Here is a 21,406-nt window from a genome sequence, read left to right on the forward strand (position 1 = left end):
CACTTCGCTGACAAGGCAACATTTGAAGCTAGACTTAGAAGTGTTAAGAAGGTTATCCACCCAAGTATTGGGGAAGAAGAGCTTTCTGAGCAAACAGAGAGGCCTGCCTGGTGGGTTTGAGAAACAGCAAGAAGGTTAGTGTGTCTGGATGGAGCAGATTTGGGAGCGAGGAAGCAGCAGGAAGAGGTCCGTCTATCGGGGGCCCAGATCCCCTAGGGCCTCGTAGACCACTTAAGGGTTTTGGCTTTTACTGTGGCTGAAAGGGGGACGTTGTAGGTTTTTGAGCAGAGACGTGACATTGCCTAACTTAGGACTTAAAAGGTTTTCTGTGTTGGCATCAAATCGTGAGGAGGAAAAATAGAAGCCTGAGACCCAAAATAAGGTTCTTGCAGGTGAGAAACAGTGGTGGCTTGAGCTGGCGGGGAGCAGAGGACGGGGTGAGAAGTGGTCAGATCCTGGCCAGATATTTTGTGGGTAGATTTGCTGAAAGATTGGATGTGGTGTGTGAGATACAGAGAAGGGTCAAGAATGACCTCAAGAGTTTTAACCTGGAAGGATGGAGCTTCCTTTAACTGAGAAAGGAAGAGAAGGCTGCAGATAGAGCAGGTTTGGGTGGGAATGAGCTGAAGCTTGGTTTTGATCGTGTTATATTTGAGATGTCATCCAGGTATCAGTGTTGAGAAGACAGTGAGGTGCAACTGAAGTTCAAGATAAAGGTCTAAACTACAAACATGGTATTGCACTTGTTAATGTAAAAGTACAAATTTACAGGCTTTTCTTGGTATAGTAATTAAAATAGGATTCATTATTAGGCTCTACATTGTTCTTAGACTTCATGGAAAATATATAGTTTAATATCTGACAAGGCTCCCCAACCACAGATGAATGGACACACATGAATGACTCTAACAGTCCCAAGGTCATCCGTAAAGGTATCATCTTCAGGAGTCTGTTTTGGCATCACAGGGCCAAGTGCATCGGACATGCTGAGGACTGAAGTTCCATTTGGAACCTGTTTTCTTTATGCGATACTGTTTATACAGTATGTGAAAGCAAATTCTTTACAAAGCAACCCAGAAAACACACTTATAATCTCTAATTGCGCTTAGCGATTATTTTCTGATTATTTATAAGAGTTTAATTAGCACTCTGCCTTCCAGGTAGTTAATGTATTGACAAGAGGGCCTAACTGTCTGGCTTGCCATTCTTTTCCGTGAGTGGCTTGGAAATGTTGAAACTCATAGAAATTATTATTATCGCTGCACCATACTTGAGTTATTTTCCTTGGAGAATCTATGAGACTGGAGGCTTGTCTTTGAAGGAATCCTTCCTTTACTGTGGGCACCTGGAGGGCAGGGATGTGTGTTAGTCAGCAATGTGTCCTCAGGACCTGGCATGGTCTCTAGTTCATAGTACAAGGAGGAGTTTGTTCAACTGAATTGAGTAACACGATACTCTTCAAAGATTAACGCTCATTCTTTGTTGGATGACAGTCATGTTGGGTTCAAGAAAAAAAAAATACCCAGTTGCTGCTAGTTTGGAAATCACTGAAATTTTTTAATGTTTGGCTCGAGATTAATTACCTAGTAGTTACACAAATATACAATTTCATCAATGAGCTAATTAACATTTACAACTAACAGTTGACAACTGGATCATCTAGTAGTCAATTTTAATCACAACCTTCTAGAATATATTTATACAATCTGACCACATTTTTTTTCCTTCAGTTTGTCTTATAAGTTGAATTTGGTGTTTTCTGGTAGTTTTAGTTTTCCTTGGGCATTATTTGGCAATCCCTCAGGTAAATGTCAGACATAAGCCATCATGTTCTCAAACAGCTTGAACCACACACATATCAAACCATAACTGTACCAAATATATTGAGGTTTTCATTTTAAAAACAATTGGGAGTTGCTATGTCATTACCTGAATGATACTTTTTCAATAGAATTGTTAAACATCTGACCTACTCCCAAAAGCTATGGCTTTTCTCACTTAAAAGCCTGAATGGTTTTCCTCATTTGCAGTCATTTTTGCTTTTTCTTCTTTAGTCTAACGTAGTTTTCAGCATAACTTTATCATGAAGCTGTTATTTCCACCACAGTTTTACACGTGGAACCTAAAAGCTTTGCGCATCTCTGTACAGCAGACATTGCTCATCTTTTTTTAGCTCAGGTGTGTACGTATGACTTCCAGCTCTCTCAGTTTTGAGCACTTTTTCATCCTATCACCCCAGCCCAGCTCCTACATTTATCATGGACTGTATCATCTATGCTTCCACCTTTTAGTTTGTTGCTGTGCTTAAATTTGAGAAGGAAAGGAATTTAGCTTTATCTTGGGCTCCCTCTACTGTTTGGGATAGTTATTTATCAACAAAGAGATACTTCAAAGCTAGTTAATAGTCATGATTGGCTTTGTTTTGGTCGAGAGATATTTGGCAGCCACAGGTGGGTTGAACATACACTGTGAATTCACAACTCTAAGTGTTGAATGTGTCCATTCTTTCTCTCAAGAGGAATGGCAATCAATTAAGGCTGCTAAGTAGTAGATAGAGGTTATAAGAAGCTGCATGTACATACAGTGCATTTGAGAACTGTAGTCCAACCTGGTTTTAATATGAGGGCCATTATTCCCTTCTGAGCAGCCATCCTCCATCAGATTTAGCAAAGAAAGGATTCTTCCAGCATTAGAGTGTCAGCTGTCACCGGAGGACATTCCCAGTCTTCCAGCTGTCATTTGAGTAGCCAAGAAAATTGACAAGATGGAATTTTTTAAAGGAGGAAATAAACATTCCATTTTCTCTTTAGAAATTGTTAGAATTTTAACACAGGTCATACCTGAGCATCCCCAGTTACTGTTTAAAATGGCCCAGCAGAGCATCTGAGTCCCATGGGCTCTTTCCTGGAATGCCAACTCCATGCCAATGCCTCAGAGGTCACCCAGGTGCTCTGGGCAGTGCTTGGTCTTCAGCAAGTCACCCGTGGTGAGTTCTAACTGCAAAAGACCTGGAAGTGGTGTCTGTTTCACATGGATCCGTAGTGTGTCCTTGATTTTTCTTTTTGCCTTTTCGTCATGCACTAGACTGGGAAGCTCGCATTGACAGCCACGGGCGGGTCTTTTATGTGGACCACGTGAACCGCACGACCACCTGGCAGCGTCCCACATCAGCAGCCACCCCCGACGGGATGCGGAGATCCGGGTCCATCCAGCAGATGGAGCAACTCAACAGGCGGTGGGTGATCAGCGTGCAGTGAGCCCCTGTAAAGCAGTGAAAGGAGAAGGGCAGCTAAAGAAACCCCCTTTTGTACTCTCCTGCTCAGATTGTATGAGGAAACTGCAAAGTAATTAACCCATTCATAGTTAGTACCTGGAAAGCTAGATTTAAAATTTGCTGAGGAGACAAGCTAAGCCTAAGTGTCATTTAAAGACGGGGAATCCTCTTGAGGGCCCAGGCTCGAACACAGGTGTTCTTGGCCAAGGGCCCATGGACCACCCCCCACCCAGGTAGTCACTGAGGGTGTCAGTGTTCCAGGAACCGTCCAGAAACTATATGCAAAATTATACACGGATGCACGTTTATCTACCAGACTCATACATATCTGTCATAAGGTACTCAAACAGGTTCAGAACCCAAACAGTTTGAAAACATTCCAGGGATAGGGTCAACAGAATGCTAAAAGCTGCCTGGAGAATAAGCTGCCTCATACATCTCTATATTCATGCCTACCCTGGTCCCAGAATTGCTGTATACTCAGAAATATACATTCTTAAAAAGCTTTCATCATAGAAAGAGAAACATTTAAAGATACTTTTTGAGAATTGTTTTGTCTAAAATCTAGACCCCTTACTAGTTTTTAGTAAGTATGTAAAGATGTCATTTTGTTTTCAACATGCAAATGAAACCCTAAACAGCACCTCTCCCATGCCATAAGCTAGTATGAGCATCATACCCAATATCTTGCTTCTTTAAGACCAGGGCAGTGGCTTTTGGATACTTTTAGTAGCCAGGAATGCAGACTGCAGGCCCAACTTCGTTTGTATCCACATGACGTCTTGCTAGTGTAAAATAAAGGAAAAAGGTGGAGAGGGACTAAAAAGAATAACTTTGGGGGACACAGCTATTGATAACAAATATCTTTTGAAAGTTAACTGTAGCCTCCAGAAAAAAAAAAAAAGTAGACAATTCAGTCCTATTAAAATTGCACAGAAACAAAACATTGAACTTCTGCTTACTGTTGTTGTAGAGAGAGAAGGATGCTTTAGGTGAAAATCACCAGGGGTTCTTCTGTTGCTTGAGCATTTGGAAGACATTTGCTTTCCATTTCTCCCCATCAGTACCTGAGTGTTTCGGTCATTAATAAGAACCATAACGGGTTTTTATTGGCAGTGTACTTCTCTAGTCATTCCCACAGAAAGAAAGCATATTACAAGGAAGAACATATTAAATATAAATGCACCAAAATCCTTGGGAGTGTCCTTTCATGGTGATTGCAACAAGACTCCTACAACTAAAAATGCAAAGGACACAGAAAGCTCATTTTACATAGAGACCGTGTTCAGATGCCATAGGCAGAAATAGCCTCAGGGTCTGTCTTGCCAGACAGATAAGCTGAAATAATTTACCAGACTAAGAAACATGGAGAGCAGCATCAGTCTATATCTACAAGAGGTGTAGTTTGAACACTAAAACAAAACAGTAAACCAGAAGCAGAAGTAAACACCTTGACCTGTGACATAAAAATCCTTGGAAATTCGTTCACGATGTTCAGGTTGTATAATATAAAAATGAGGCCAGGGCTTCCCTGGTGGCGCAGTGGTTGAGAGTCTGCCTGCCGACGCAGGGGACACGGGTTCGTGCCCTGGTCTGGGAAGATCCCACATGCCGCGGAGCGGCTGGGCCCGTGAGCCATGGCCGCTGAGCCTGCGCGTCCGGAGCCTGTGCTCTGCAACAGGAGAGGCCACAGCAGTGAGAGGCCCGCGTACCGCAAAAAAAAAAAAAAAAAAAGAAGCCAAATCCATCCTGAACCAGGCCTCTAGAGAAGTGTACAGGCTTTGATGTGTAAACCCCTGTGCCCTCCAGTGGAGCTGAACATGCTGAGAGAGACCAGACTTTGCCGAATAGCAAGTTGTATTTGCTGCATCCATGTGGACAGATAAAAAGAAAAGGAACTGAGTAATTTGAGAAAGTGCTTATTTCTTGTGAAAAATCCTACCTAGGGAAGGTCAGATAACCTTCAGATAAGTATTCAGGCTCTTCAATGCTTATTTTAACCTATTGCTTTCAAGCATTTAAAGTTTTCCAGTGATTTGGCCTGATAATGGCAGTCACAGAAGGTATACTGTCAGTCCTTTATCCATCGCAGATGTGATCACACACGGGGGCATGTGTTTGGTTAGCAGGAGAAATTTACACTCATCACCTTCTCACAGCAAGATGGAAATATTTCTCAGTGTTGCAAGAAGGAGTTTCTCTTGACTCCTGACAGGGTGATGGTGAAAGACAAATGTGTTTGTGCAAGGAGATGCACACTGCAAAATGCGGAGTGGACAACGTAGTGTGCGGTGACCACACTCCCTCGGCCACCCCCTAAGTGGCCTTTGTGGCTTTGCCACACGCTTCCACTGCAGGAAAGTCCCTCATTGCGTGCCTTCCACCTGGCACTCATCTCCATCCTGCAAAAGCCTAACCCGAATGTCACATGGTCCCTGGAACCTCCCCAGAGCTCTCCGCACAGAGCCAGTGGCCACCTCCTCTGCAGCCCCATGACTGATGGCCCATCATGCCTGCCACTGGTAACTGTCCTTCCCTTCTTTCTCATTCTTCTGTGTCCCTCGTCCCGGTGCCTGGATGGGGCCAGAGTTTACCAGGACTCAGTACAAGACCATTTCCCGAGTTCATTCCTACACGTTCAAAATATCCTGAACGAACTAACTCTACCTTCTTCTCAAATATTTATTGAGGAAACCGAAAATATAAATACATAATCTCATTTTAAATCATCAACTCAAGTTTGATGTTTTACTTATTTGGATAAAATTATTATACTATTGAGAAATGCAAGTTTTAAATAAGCAAAAAAAAAAGACTTATAATCCTACTGCCCGAAGGATTAGCTTTTTTAAAAAAATTAACTGTCTTCAAATTTCATATGCACAGTCCTTATACAGCTCTAATGATAATATAGCTTTATATTCATTTTTCACTTCCTACATTATAAGCATTTTCATATTGCTACATAGTCTTAAGATGATCACTTAAACGATGGTATTCCAATGAACAGATGTAATTTAGTTAATCTGACATATTGTTGGATGTTTCACTTATTGCTTTTAATCACTATTTTGGATAAGGCCCAAGTGTATGTAAAATATTAAGATTGTCTTAGAGTGTTTCTTTAGGGTTATATTCCCAAAAGAGCAGGCCAAGAGAGATCTGCGTGGTTTTGGTATTTGATATCAATGCTTAAAGGTTTTCTAAAGTGTGTTTCTACGGGTTTACTTTGCTAGCAGCAATACCTTGCCTTCCATCTCATCTTTTGGTGGGTTTTTGCTGACTTAAGTGATTCTCCTCGTGTTTTCTGGTGCTTCTTACATTTCACTTCTTGGAGGGAAGGTCAACTTCTGTTTCCATGAGCTTTTCTTTTCCCAATTTTAGCTCCTCCCGTGAGAATCGTCTGCTCCTATGGGCTTTGTTCGTTTGGTTTCGGTTTGGTTTGGTTCAGTTCGGTTTGGTTTTGGAAGGTTTCTTTATTTCCCGTTCGGTTTTGTGTGTGTTCCTCTGTGTGTCCCTTTGCAAATTAGACATTCCAGCTGCCTTCCTTACCAATTTCCATAAACCCTATATAATATAAATATTTAACCTTTTTCTGCAAAAAAATAAAGTGTGAGGGGGGACATTGAAGGATATATATATTTTTTAAATTTTATTCATTTATTTATTTATGGCTGTGTTGGGTCTTCGTTTCTGTGTGAGGGCTTTCTCCAGTTGCGGCGAGCGGGGGCCACTCTTCATCGCGGTGCGCGGGCCTCTCACTGTCGCGGCCTCTCTTGTTGCGGAGCACAGGCTCCAGACGCACAGGCTCAGTAGTTGTGGCTCACGGGCCTAGTTGCTCCGCGGCATGTGGGATCTTCCCGGACCAGGGCTCGAACCCACGTCCCCTGCATTGGCAGGCAGATTCTCAACCACTGCGCCACCAGGGAAGCCCCTGAAGGATAATTTTTGATGAAATAGAAGAGAACCAACTCTCTGACCCCCTCTCTCATCTTTAGAACAAAGAGAGCCTCTGAGGCTGCAGCCCTGCCCTTGCTGGGTGATCCTCCACCAACTGCTGTGTGTCCTGCTTCCCCAAGACTGTCCTGACTTCAGCAAAGGCCAGGGGTTGGGTCTGGCACCTGGGATTTGAGGCTGTTGACTTAGTAAGGCGTGAGATAAACCAGGTGCAACTGAGGACATGTGAAGCAGTTTGTGAAATTGCTGACATTTCCATCGAATAAAATTATAATAAAAATAAAATATTTCCTCGTTAAAATTCTCTTCAGTGATCACTGCAATTTGGGAAGTAAAAGAGAGGCTACAATGTGAGGTTTGTCTAAGCCCTTTCCAGGCATCTGTTGCTGAGTAACAAAGCACCCCAGACTTGGTGACTTAAAGCAACAATAACTGACTATTATCACCATTATCCTCATGAGTATCATCCTCTCTCATGGTTCTCATGGTTGACTGGGTTCAGTGAGGCCCTCCTCTGGGTACCTCATGGTTGCAGTCAGAGGGTGGCTGGGCTGGAGGCTCGCGTATCTGGAGGCTGATGCCAGCTGTCGGCTGGGATCTCAGCTGTGATCGTCAACCAGAGCACTTCCACGTGGACTTTCCATGTCGCCTGGGCTTCCTCACAGCATGGCCTCTGTGTTCCATCACAAGCTGTCGCTTTCATTATTGTCTGTTAGTCCAGGTAGCCACAGGACCTTCCCAGGTTCAAGGGGAGGGGACATTGATTCTGCCTCTTAGTAGGAGAGTAGTCAGGTTCTGGAAGAAGCTGTGGACTGAAAATATCGTTGAGCCACTTTTGGAAAATGCAGCCTGCCTTGAGCCACTTAGGAGATCCTCCAACAGCAGCTTCCTTGGTCTTTGGCAGTCCCCCTTCCTCTCCCAGGTCAAGGTCACAAGCTTAAGGCGGCTTCTCACCGGCCCACTGAGTACCCCACGTGTGGCTGCATTACTTGAGTTCCAGCAAAAAGAACATCCCAGACAGACAGCCTGCACCTTCCCCAGAGCCTCCCTGCCACAGGCGTGTGGAGGGGTAAATAAAAGCAAGTGTTTCTCTCTCCGATTCCTTGCTCATTCCTACCCCTTCCGCATTTTCTCATAAGAGGCCTTCTCAGAAATGCCTCCCAGTAAGTGCTGCAGGCAGAGCCATCTTCCGCCAGGTGGCAGGAGCGAGTGCCTGAGTCTCTAGGTAAAATAAAACTTAAAGAAAGCCCCGCACCAGAGAGCCTCAAACCTAGATGTAGATTATACCACCTGAAGAACTTGTTAGAAACGCAGATTTCAATTTTGCCCCAATTTCTGTAATTATAATAATCACCCAGTTGATTCTCTGGCAAGTGGTCTGGAGACCACACTTGAGAACAAAACTCCTCTTTATTTTTTATTTATTTATTATTATTATTTTTTGGCCGGGTGGCATGTAGGATCTTAGTTCCCCGACCAGGAATCGAACCTGTGCCCCCTGAAGTGGAAGCGTGGAGTCCTAACCACTGGACCGCCAGGGAAGTCCCCAAAACTCCTCTCTAAAGGTCAAGGAGAGGTCACTAGTCTTCAGAATCCCTGCCATGGAAGACCTTGTCCGTGTAATAATACGTTCCCCATGCCCCCACCTTGGATTGCACCTGGCGACCTGGCTACTCGCTGCTCCCTGGAGGCTCCCTCCTCTTCACGCCTCTTCCTCCACTCCCACTTCACTTCTCTGAGCGCAAGACCCATACAGCAACGCTCCCCTGGCTATTGTCACTTGTATGACCTCAAGGACCTCCAGGTCAACATGTCCAAATCCACACTAAAATCTTCCCACAAACCTGCCCATCCTACATGGGCTTCATCAGTACCGGCACCTCCACCCACCTGCTCTAAGTGGGCGCCTCGAACTTCACAGTTGTCTCCTCTGTCTTCTCCAACCTCCATACCCAGTCAGGTCCCAAATTCTGTTGAGTCTACATGTAAAGTTATTACAAACTCTGCCACTAAAGATCCTGTCAGTCTGACCGCTTCCCTCATTCCTGCTGTGCCGAGAAGAAAAGGGAAGCGGAATTCCTGTCCTGTGCCCTGGTGGGGCCGAGAGACAGCAGGCAAAGTCAAGGTCATTTAGCTAGGAGGAAGAGGGGCTACAAAGAGTGAAGGAAGCAGAGCAGAGCAAAAAGGAACAAGACAGCTGGACACCTGCCTACAAAACACAGTGTGAATTAGGCAGGGAGGTTTAGGAAATTTCTGTGAGTGTTTTGTGGGCAGATATAGGTGATCTTAGTATCCCTACAGAATGTGGGTGTCCCCTGCCCCCAGCAGCATCCTTAGACACCAGCTTTTTCCACCACCCCTGCCTGGTTCCAGGCTTCTGCATCTCCAGCCTGGAGCGATGCAGTCGTTCTCAGCTGCTCTCCCCGACTCCAGGGTCTTCTCCTCCCGCGCCCTCCACACAGGTGGGGGTCCTTGTAGACCTGGACCTGCCTCTGTCTTCCAGCAGCTGCTCAGCCCCTGCAGTGACGGTTCTCAGAGTTGGTCCCCGGACCAGCAGCAGAAACTGCATCACCTGGGAACTAGTCAGAAATGCACATTCTTGCCTCCCCCACCCCATCCCTGGACCTGCTGAATCAGAGAGACACTGGGGATGGAGCCCGTGTTTTCACAGGCCCTGTAGGTGATCCTGATGCAGCTCAAGTTGGAGGACCTGGGCCTAGAGAAAAACATTCCAGCCGCCGCTGGCCACCTGCTAGGCGCTCCCTGCCGCCCCTGCTGGTTCCCTGGCACTGCCCGAGGCCCACACATCCTGACGCCACCACCAACCTTCTCGGAGTTCTCCCAGCTGCAGCCTTTTGCACATGTCATTTCCTCCGTGTACCTTCCCTACAAGCTCCCCGACACGTCATACTCTGACTTCAGGACGCATGTGCCTTGGGTGTTTCCTCGTCTGTGTCCACACCTCTTACACACCTAGGGCAGCTTGTTCACCTCACTAGAGTCACGGTTTATGTGCATTTCCCCTCTTTGTTCTGAACCCTCCTGCCCGTGAGGGTTCAGAGGGCGAGATCGCATTCCAGTCTTCGCTTTGGTCTGGAAGTCCAGCACAGAGCCAGACACACTGGAAGAGTCAGTAAATATTTAGTAAGCACCTGGTTAGGCAACTGACTGGCCAACTGACTGACTGATTCCCCAACTTGGAAAGAAAAATCAAAGGAGCCTTCAAAGAAGCAGAAAGCATTTATTTGTCTGCCAGTGTGTTTTTAGCGTGTAACCTTTGCATACCCCTTGCCAGTCCTGTCAATTACCTGTTAAATAAAAACAAGTGAGTAGAACTTTTATTTTAGTTTGTAGACTTATCACCATCAGGGAGAGGTGCTTTGATATCTTAGTTGTACTATTTTAAGTTCCTTCCCATACCATTATTTTAGATTTAGCCTAATTTCATTTAATGCAGGGTGATTTTTTTTGAAGTCACCATACTTGAAACTCATCACAGCTTACAAAACAAAAAGAAATCAAATCATCGAGAGATACTTGGAGTGTTAATTGTCTTGGGTATCTTGTGGGGATTTTGAGCATTTCTTTCCCGACTTTTTTGACCTCCAGGACAATCCTTTACTGATTTCCCCACTTATCTGATTCAGGGCATCAGCCCCTCCACAAGCCATCAAACCAAAGTTAACTCCTGTCTTTGCACTTTCTGACACAAAGGTACCAAAATATTCAGCGAACCATTGCTACAGAGAGGCCTGAAGAAGACTCTGGCAGCCAAAGTTGTGAGCAGGTCCCAGCAGGAGGCAACGGAGGAGGTGGCGGGAGTGATTCAGAGGCTGAAACTTCTCAGTCGAGCATAGGTATGCAGGATGGGCCCAGACTCCTGGGATGCGGATGGGGTAAGGAAAGCGGGGCGTGGGCGAGGGCCAGCGGGAGAAAGGGGCTTGGCACCAGCAGGGTAAAACAGACAGAAGTTTCCCACCAGGAACGTAAAGGGAAAGTGGATTCACGGTGAAGAGACCTTGCACCTATGCGTCAAGGCAATTTTTGGTTTCGGTGGCTTAATCATTTCTTATTAAGTCAATTTATTTGTTGGTGTCCTAAGGTGTTTTCCACTTATAAATAAAACATACGATAAGAATTCATGGTCTGCTTCCAAGGAGCCACATGACAACAATAGGAAGACTTGTTTGCATTTAGAATAAAATACACAGCAGAAACGAGCACAACATTGTGAAGCTATTATGCTCCAATAAAGATGTTTTTTAAAAAAATAAGAAATAGTAAAAAAAAAAAAAAAAATTTTTAAAGAATAAAATACAATCCCCCCTGAGGGAGGAACCTGGGAGTAAAGAGAACCGGCAGGCTTACGATTATACATGGCCGCCTGGGAGCATTTTTTAGCAAATACCATCAGCATCCACTAGGGGGGTCTGGTGTTCATTTCTTTGAATCTGACTGAGTGGAACTCAGGCGAGAATATTCAAAAGGCGTTAAGAGATTGACTTCTTTTTTTTAATTGGAGTAGAGTTGATTTACAATGTTGTGTTAGTTTCAGGTGTACAGCAAACGGATTCGGTTATACATACACTTTTTCAGACTCTTTTTCATTATAGGCTATTACAAGATATTGTATATAGTTCTCTGTGCTATACAGTAGGTCCTTGTTGGTTATCTACTTTATATATAGTAGTGTGTATCTGTTAATCCCCAAATTCCTAATTTATCCCCTCCCTTCCTTTCCCCTTTGGTAGCCATAAGATTGTTTTCTCTGAAGAGATTGGCTTCTGCTTTTTATACCTGTAATAGCGTAAGATTATTACTGTAACATCCTAATAATCCAGTTTCTTTTTGAACTGGGTAAATGATGGCAGATTGACGGCTCTAGAACATTCGGAGCAAACAGCCATGTGCTTCCTGTACTGCCAGGTCTCAGCTCTCTCTGCAAAAGCAGAAGAGTGGACATTTTCACGCCCTCTTTTAAATATGTATGTACACAGTTCCACCAACTATTTTAATTGCCTCCATTCTATTCATTTTATCAGATATACTAAAGTGACTAGTTTATGTATTTCTATTATTAATTTCTATTAATCTCTGAGAGAGATGTAGTAAAGTGATGGAGTAATTAGAAACATGAGGAAAAAGGAAAAGAAAATTTCTTTCTGGGTTTGGTATTGGATCCGGTGGCATTTGCCGTATAACAAGCCATCGAAAGCTTAAGTTCACAGCCATGCATTTAGCCCTCAATCCTGCAGGTGGGCAACTTGAGCTGAGCCCTGCCGGGTGGTTCCTCAGGCCACTGGGCTCACACCTGCATCCTTGGTCAGCTGTGGAATTGACTGCAAGCTGGCTGGCCTGATGTGGCCTCAGCCGGGGCGGCTTGTCCCCACTCCCCGTGGCTTTTCATCTTGCACAGACTGTTCTCGTGTTGAGGGAGAGAAAGTGGGGACCCACAGGCCGCTCAGAACCTCTGGCAAATTCTGTTGGTTAAAGCAAGGCACAAGGCCAGCTCGATTCAACAGGGTTGCAGAGTTCCATACCAATGGGGATGCGGGGGCGGGGGGGGGGAGGGAAGAATTGTGGTCCTTTCTGCAAACAAATTCTCATAGCTATGGTGAGCAACTTATAAAGAAAGTAAGAAAAAAGTCATTGGGATAAAAGGGATGAGGTATTCAAGGACTTGATCCTAACTGAAGTTGTACAGGAACACTCCTAGGAAATAATGATTCTTAACTGACAGACACCGAGTGATAGAGCACCTGGCCCTATCACTGCGACAGCTGGCCAGATCTCTATTCAAAACAACAGTCCTCTCCAGCTGTGCAGGTGAACCTTGTGGGCTGCCAGTGCCACAAGAGAGAAGTCCTCTATTTGAAACGATCTTTTCCCAGTGCCTTTCATTGCTTTGCTTCACTTTTTCCAGATCTGAGGAGAGATGGGTCACTTTCTCCAGTGAACTCACAAAAAATCACCTTGCTGCTACAGTCCCCGGCTGTCAAGTTCATCACCAACCCCGAGTTCTTCACTGTACTGCACGCCAATTACGTGAGTGTTCCCACACACAGAAGGGGCCTGGCCTGGCTTTTCCAGCAAGACCCGAAACACAACTTTGCAAAGTCATTGGATAGATTAAAGAGGATAGCATTTTAACTAAGGCAAGAAAAAAAAAAGAGAGGAAAGAAAAAAGATGGTTCTTTTTTGCTCTCTGTGAGTCTCCCAAAAAGGAGGAAAGCTAGATTTGGAAATGCTGTAGCTTCTGTGGGCTTTTGTTAGGTTCAGATGTGTTAATAGCAGTGAAAGTGATTTGGAAACAAAGATGTGTTTTTGTTAAAATTTTTAAGGAACACAATTGTGAAGTTGACGGATTCCCTTCAGCCTGAATCATTTTATAAAATCACTTTCATTCAAGAAATTTTAGAATAGATAAATAACTAGGTTTCCTTTTCCTGTAATTAGTTTTGCAAGTAACATGCTTAAGGTAAATTTGATGTGATTTTTACATACGTAGTTTTTTTCATTTCTTTTTTTTTTTTTTTCTGGTATTGTCGAGGAAGCAATGACATTATATTACTATAGTCATTACTTTTCTCATTCAACAAATGTTTCCTGCAGTTCAGGCACAGATCTAAGTGCTGGAGTCATAAAGACAGATTAGGGTGACACCTGCTGAGCAGAAGCTCCTCATTTTGTGGAGCAACAGACGTGCAGAGATGTGTCTAACGTGACAGGACAGTGCCTGACCTCAGGGAGGAACAAGATGCTCAGGAAACACAGGGAGCGGTCCTGAAGAGGTGACCGCTGAATTCAGTCCTGAAGGTTGAAAGTGGGAGGGGCAGAGGTTCCAGGCTGCAGGAGGAAGGACTCAGCCTGGGGCTGGGTCCAGTGGGCCTGGAGTGTGTCGACAGGCAGATCTGGGAAGAGGGCGTGGAGAGACGAGCAGCAAATTGCCTGGTACGTCACGGAAAGGAACCTGGATCTACCTCAGTAGGCGACAGGAGCCAGCAGTCTCCGATGTTATCATCAGTTACATGATCCAGTGTTTGAGGAATTCTTTTCTCTGGCAGAACTGTGGGAGAGGGACTGAGGGGGCTCAGACCAGAGGCTGGTTCAGGCGCTCAAGTGAGCGATGATCAAGGGCTGCCTTACGGAAGGGGCTGGGAATAGAGAAAGAAGGACTCTGCTCGGGAGCTATTTCAGTCGCGCTTGGGGCCACTGTGATGGAGGGGGATGGGAGGTGAGGACTCCAGAAAGTGAGTCCTCTCTGCTTCGGGCCCCTGAGTCAGGTGGTCATGTCCCCAGTTAGCAGTAGTTTGATTAAGTGATGCAGGCTATGGCAGGGGAGGAGGGACCAGTTTTGAGCAGGTTATATTGGAGAAGCCTCTGGGACATCCAGTGGTTAGACCCAGAGCAGCTGTCCAGCGGTGCAGGTGGGGGAGTCACGAAGGGGGGCAAGGATGCCAGTAGCGATGCCCTCAGCGCTGGGCACCAGGGGGCCCTGAGCCGGAAGGAGCCACTGCCCCAGCCTGCTCTGGCTGTGAGCAGTCTCTCCTGGAACCCCCCACACACCAGCCCCAGGTAGCATAAAATGCTTACTTGGCACAATGAGAAACCCCTGAAACTTTCTTCACTTCTTCTCATCCCCCAACCCCTACACACACACACACACACACACACACACACACACACACACACACACACACACACACACACACACACACACACACACACACACACACACACACACACACACACACACACACACACACACACACACACGCACACACACACACACACACACACACGTTTTTTACCTAGCAAGGACTGGCAGACCTCTGAAGGTCAGCCCTAAATCCACAGGGAACCTTAATTAATACACCCTGCTATAAAGACAGCTAAGATGGAGCACGGGCGCACCTGTGCGGTCAGAGGAGGCAGCCGGACGGAGAGGAAAGAGATGCTCAGAGAGTCAGAGGGAGACTTGAGAGAGCAGAGCCCTGCTGGGGCGGGAGGAGGGAGGAAGGAGGAGGGCAGCTCTGAGATGCAGGGCAGGTCGACAGCGTCCAGGATGCTGAAGCAGCGGTACAGCCAGACAGCCCGGAGGTCCATGTGTGTTTACGGGGGGCAGCAAGAGCTCTACACCCCACCCCCAACGCCCAAGGCTCCCAGTAAATCCCTGTGTAGCAATCACATCCCATCCCATCAAGGGGCTCAAAGTACGCTTGGTCTGTGTTTCTCCTAACCCCACTGCCTTCCCCGTCGGCCCCGACCCCTCTCAGAGTGCCTACCGAGTCTTCACCAGTAGCACCTGCTTGAAGCACATGATCCTCAAGGTCCGGCGGGACGCGCGCAACTTTGAACGCTACCAGCACAACCGGGACTTGGTGAATTTCATCAACATGTTTGCGGACACTCGGCTGGAATTGCCCCGGGGCTGGGAGGTCAAAACAGACCAGCAGGGAAAGGTGAGCCTGACTGCAGTGGGGGGCCTTACAGCAAAAGGAGAACACTGGTGAGCAGGCGGTGAGGAGGGAGCGTGGGGAGGACAGGGAAGGCTGTGCCTCAGACGTGCCGTTGGCCACCAGGAAGGAAGGAGGGGTAACGACCCACACCTGGGTTTCTGTCTTGTGATGTGCGGGATGTCTTCAAGCATCCCTGGCTCTGCCCACTGGTGCTAGCAGCACCTCCACCAAGTTGTGACATTGCTCTGTGTTCTCTGGGTGGGGAAGGGGCGGGGTGTTGGCGGTGGGGGGACAGTGTCACGCCCAGTTGAGATCTGGAACTGGTTTTCGGTTTGGAACCTGAAACCAGATTCTGTTCCGTGACCTTTCTATTGTTTTGCCTCCTTAGACAGCTCACTCTCAGGTAATGAAATTATTAGCTAACTGGGAGTGACATGATTAGGTTACTCATTGTGATTTCCCTAATAAGCCTTCAGTTATTAAAACAGCCTGGCAAACAGGGACCGGGTGAATTGGGCCCGTGCAATGTTCCTGGCTTGCATTTTGCTTTCATGTGACCTTAACCAAAACTGGGCTTTCCCAGGGATGCTCTGGAAGCCTAGCTGAGTCTGCTAAAGCGAGGATGCTTTTCCTTAACCACCGTCAGTCATCTCAGTGCACTTATAAGACAGGGCCAAACAGTTTACCAAGGAATTGTCCCTGTGTAATCTTTTACAAACTTTGGTAGAGAGAATCCCTCCCTCTTTTAGTGGCAAAGGAATCAGAAGTGTCGCCAGCAGACACGTGTCTAAGTGGGAAACTGCATCACACAGCTCCTTTCCTCTGTGATGGTGAACGTGCAAAGCCATGGTTCCCCAAAGTGGGTTGATGGGACATCACCGTGCCCTGGGAGCCAGAAATCCCCCCACAAACATTTTATCGTGCCTACGAACCTGGGCTCTCTGGAGTATGGGGGGAAAGATCGTGTCCACTAATTAATGCAAGTCCGTCAGTACAATGACTGTCTATGACCAGCTCTGTAGTCGGGGATGAACTGGGCGAGGGGTGCCTCGTGTATGCAAAAAGCCACCACAGCCAGATTTCGTTCCCCAGGACTTCCTTGTTTACTGGGTGTTGCCTCCACTGGGAGAATGACAGTGACACATGGTCATTTTCATGGTGTGGTGATAGCTTTCTATGCAAAAGAAACAGGGCAGCTTCCAGAACACTGGACCATCTTCTTGTTCCTCGCTCGGCCAGTCTACTTCTTTCTTTATTGACATGTTCGGAGTCAACAGCCTTCACTTTTAGTGTGTACTGTGTAGGAAGAGGAGGGCTGGGGCCGAGCTGTCTGGTGTCTTTGAATGCACTGTCATCCCCACGAGGAGGACAAAATGGCCTCTGACTCATCTGTTGTCTTGGAAATATGAGGAAGGTGGACACGGCCTCCGCCCAGCATCGGTGGAGGTTGCATGTGAGCCTCAAGTTGGCTCCAGGACTGTGCTAAGGAGGATGGTCATCCAAGAGGTGGTGGGGCTTCGGGTGGTGAGACAGGTGAGACCCCGTCTGTGGCAGGCGTGAGATGGAGACGGCCTCTCCTAAGGACTGAACACATAGCAACAAAATAAGAAGGGACCTCTGAAGACCTACTACTGCATGAAGGAAACAGAATCTTTATCTTGAGAAAAAGCATATAATTTTCTTCAGAAAATAGAAATGAATATTTTAAAGATAATCTGCTTCTCATACACAGAAGGGCACGTATGACTTCTGTTGAGCAAAAAGAAGCCACACACAGAAAACAATCTGAGAGGAAGCAGACATAAGAAAATAGAGCCAGCGTGGGATCTAGCAATCCCACTCTGGGTATTGATCCAAAAGAACTGAAATCAAAATCTCAGAGAGATATCCATACTCCTATGTTCTTTGCAGCATTAATCAAATAGCCAAGATATGGAAACAACCTAAGTGTCTGTTGATGGATGAATGGATAAAGAAAATGTGGTGTATACATACAATGGGGTATTATGTAGCCTTAAAAAAGAAGGGGATTCTGACACATGTTCCAACATGGATGAACGTGGAAGACATTATGTTAAATGAAATTAGGTAGTCACAGGAGGACAAAAACTGCACTATTCCATTTATACGAGAGATCTGCTCAAGCTCATAGAAACAGAGTAGAATGGTGGTTGCCAAGGGATGGGAGCAGGAGAAAGTGGGGAGTTTCTGTTCAATGGGTAGAGAGTCTTTGTTACACAAAATGAATAAGCTCTAGAGATCAGCTATACAATATGGTACCTATAGTTAACAGTACTGTACTATACACTTTAAAATTTGTTGCAGGGACTTCCCTAGTGGCACAGTGGTTAAGAATCCACCTGCCAACGCAGGAGACACGGGTTCGAGCCCTGGTCCGGGAAGATCCCACGTGCCACGGAGCAACTAAGCCCGTGCACCACAACTACTGAGGCTGAGCTCTAGAGCCCATGAGTCACAACTTCTGGGTCCGCGTGCCACAACTACTGAAGCCCACACACCTAGAGCCTGTGCACCACAACAAGAGAAGCCACCACAATGAGAAGCCTGCGCACCACAGCGAAGACTAGCCCCCGCTCGCCACAACTGAAGAAAGCTCGCGTGCAGCAGTGAAGACCCAGTGCAGCCAAAAATAAATAAATAAGTAAATTAAAAAAAAATTTTGTAAGAAACTAAAACTCACGTTAGGTGTTCTTACTACAATTAAAAACAAGAAAAGAAAAGGACGTGGGCTAAATAAATGTTTTAAGATTGCAAGGAACAACAAAATGTAATAGCATAGGGATAAAACAGAGCAGAACTGACACTATGTAAAATCAAATCGTTAATATAGAATATGAACATGGAAACAGCCCCCAAAGCACAGGGAAGGCACCAGATTGCAAACAGTGAAGCATAAAGTGAAAAAAAAAATGTAAAAACCAAAAAAAAGAAAAAATATATGTCTCATCTTCTCAGCAAGAACCAGTTTAATATTGACCAATTTAGTATTACAAGATCCCTCAAGATCCCTTACCCATGTGCTCTGCTATATAAGTTACATATTTACTTGATTTACTGTTTTGTCTGTTTCTCCTGGCAGAATTTTAAGCTCCTTGAGAGCAGGGATCTTTGTGTTACTCATTGATGAAACCTCTAAGGGCCTAGAATAGTGCCTGGCACATAGTTGGCCCTCAATAAATCTCCGTTGGATGAATGACTTATAGATGTTCTTCAAGAAGAGATCAGAATGCAGTAGCAATAAGTAAATATTAAATATATTAAATTGTTAAATATTGAAAATACAACTTTGATCTACAACAAACTGGTTAATTGGACTCACTGAGTTATAGTAAAATTAATTAAAATAAATTCTATATCTACACATACTCTGGAATGTCTTTAGAGATTTAAAAAATCTTATCAATATACAGCCATGATAATGTGAACGTTATTTACAAAAGAATTAAAATAAGACAAGCTTCAAACTTCCCATCCATAAAACTAAACTGTAGAAACCCAGAGAGCAATGACTACAGGTTATTGATGAGAAAGGTAGTAGCCCAATAATCCTATTTCCAGAAAAATTGTTATCGTTGAAGTGTAACGACAGTAGGGAAAAAACCTCATGTACAGGATTTCAGAGCTCACCCTACTCTTTTGCCTGCCCTAAGAAAACCATTCTCCAGATGACTCACAAATAAAGCAGAGGAAATCAATAATGGGAAAATCATAGCATTAAAAACTATGGTGGTGGGTATTTAAAATCAATCAAATCCACAAATATAAGTGTAAATAATTGCTTTAAGATTTTAATGCTTTAAAATATATTGGAAAAGACTCAATAAAATATGGGAAAATATGTATAATAAAAATGGAATACGTGTATAAGAACAATCTGGACCAATATCCACAGACCAGAATTAAAAAATAAGGAAACAGGAAGTGGATTAGTGAACAGGGCAAGGAAAGTTGTGCTAAGTTCCTAGCTGGGTGTAAGGGGGGTCAAAGCGGATAATTTGAAAAACAATGGCTAAATATAGTTATTTGAAAAACTTAAAAAGCAACCATTTTACCATTTAAAGCAAGAGTATTCTCTTTGAATTCCTACAAAAGATAAAATCAAACAAAATACAGTTGATATAACAAAACGCACAAAAAAATCCACTAGGAAGGAAAGAAAATTAAATTAATAAAATAAAATAACAACAGTAAAGCCAGGCATAACAGTCGTGGCAGCAGGTGGAAATAGGATGAACTTAGTATTCCTAGTAAGAAATAGTATCTCCTTACCAAAAGGAGATACTATCAGATTTGATAGCAAAAAACCCAGCTTAAAAAGAAACATACCTAAGAAATGATTCAGAAAGTTTAATAGTAAAAGAATAAATATTTCATATAGTGTGAAAACAATAACAGAAAAATCAGTGATGGTGTATTAATATCATACAAAGGAGAGTTGAAATTCAGATCATTAAAATGGAGTCAGAGAAAAATTTTATACTAATCAATGGTGCAATTAAAATAAAGATACAATAATCATATACACCTTGTGAACCAAAGAACAACATACATATTATATAAAGAAAAATTTATTTTTCTTTTCTTTTATTTAAATTTAATGCAATCTCTTTCCAAAACCTGTGACCTTAATTACATACAATTTTTAATCTGTCAAGTGTATCTCAATAAAGGTGGAAAAATAGAGCTTACATGAATGGGTAAACAAAATGTGTTATATGCATACAATGGAACATTTTTCATCCTTAAAAAGGAATGAAAATCTGACGTGCTACAACATGAATTAACCTCGAAAACATTATGCTAAGTTAAATAAGTCAGACACAAAAGGACAAATATTATATCCCATATGAGATATCTAAAATAGTATTCATAGAAACAGAAAGTAGAATAGAGGTTACCAGGAAGTGAGGGGAGGAGGGAATGAGGAGTTATTTTTTAATGGAGTCATAGTTTCAGTTTTGAAAAGTGAAAAAATTTAGAAGATGAATAGTGATGATGGCTGCACAACAAAGAGAATGTACTTAATGCCATTAAATTGTACACTTAAAAATAATTAAAATGACAAATTTTATATTTTACCACAATTTTTAATAATAATCTTTTATTTTTTTAATTGAAGTATAATTGACTTGCAATATAATATTAGTTTCAGTTGTGATTCGATATTTTTATAGCTTGTACTCCATCTACAGTTATTATAAAATAATGGCTATATTTCCCTGTGTTGTATAATATATCCTTGTTGATTAGTCATTTTATACATAGTAGATTGTATCTCTTAAATCCCTACCCTATCTTGCCCCTCCCCCCTTCCTTCTCCCCACTGGTAACCACTAGTTCGTTTTCTATATCTGAGAGTCTGTTTCTCCTTTGTTATATTCATTAATTAGTTTTATTTTTTAGATTCCGCATATAAGTGATAACGTACAGTATTTGTCTTTCTCCGTCTGACTTACTTCACTAAGCATAATAACCTATATGTCCATCCATGTTGTTGCAAATGTCAGAATTTCATTCTTTTTTATGGCTTATTAGTATTTCAATCTGTGCGTGTGTGTGTGTGTGTGTGTATACACACACACACACACACATACATACATACAGCTCATCGACTTTATCCATTCATCTGTTGATGGACACTTAGATTGCTTCCATATCTTGGCTATTGTAAATAATGCTTCTGTGAACACTGCGG

The 21,406-nt window shown here is 44.0% G+C and overlaps 1 protein-coding gene across 1 annotated transcript in view; it reads left to right on the top strand.

Moving 5' to 3' along the window:
* The window catches only part of HECW1 (HECT, C2 and WW domain containing E3 ubiquitin protein ligase 1), a 253,789-nt gene that overhangs the window by 145,427 nt on the left and 86,956 nt on the right, over positions 1–21,406 (top strand). The window contains exons 10-13 of the mRNA XM_060156217.1: positions 3,085–3,235; positions 10,946–11,088; positions 13,155–13,276; positions 15,508–15,693. Coding sequence (XP_060012200.1) covers positions 3,085–3,235; positions 10,946–11,088; positions 13,155–13,276; positions 15,508–15,693 — 602 coding nt within the window. The remainder of the gene's footprint in view (positions 1–3,084; positions 3,236–10,945; positions 11,089–13,154; positions 13,277–15,507; positions 15,694–21,406) is intronic.

The sequence above is a fragment of the Lagenorhynchus albirostris genome, chromosome 8, assembly GCF_949774975.1.
Source record: "Lagenorhynchus albirostris chromosome 8, mLagAlb1.1, whole genome shotgun sequence".
Classification (NCBI taxonomy): Eukaryota; Metazoa; Chordata; class Mammalia; order Artiodactyla; family Delphinidae; genus Lagenorhynchus; species Lagenorhynchus albirostris.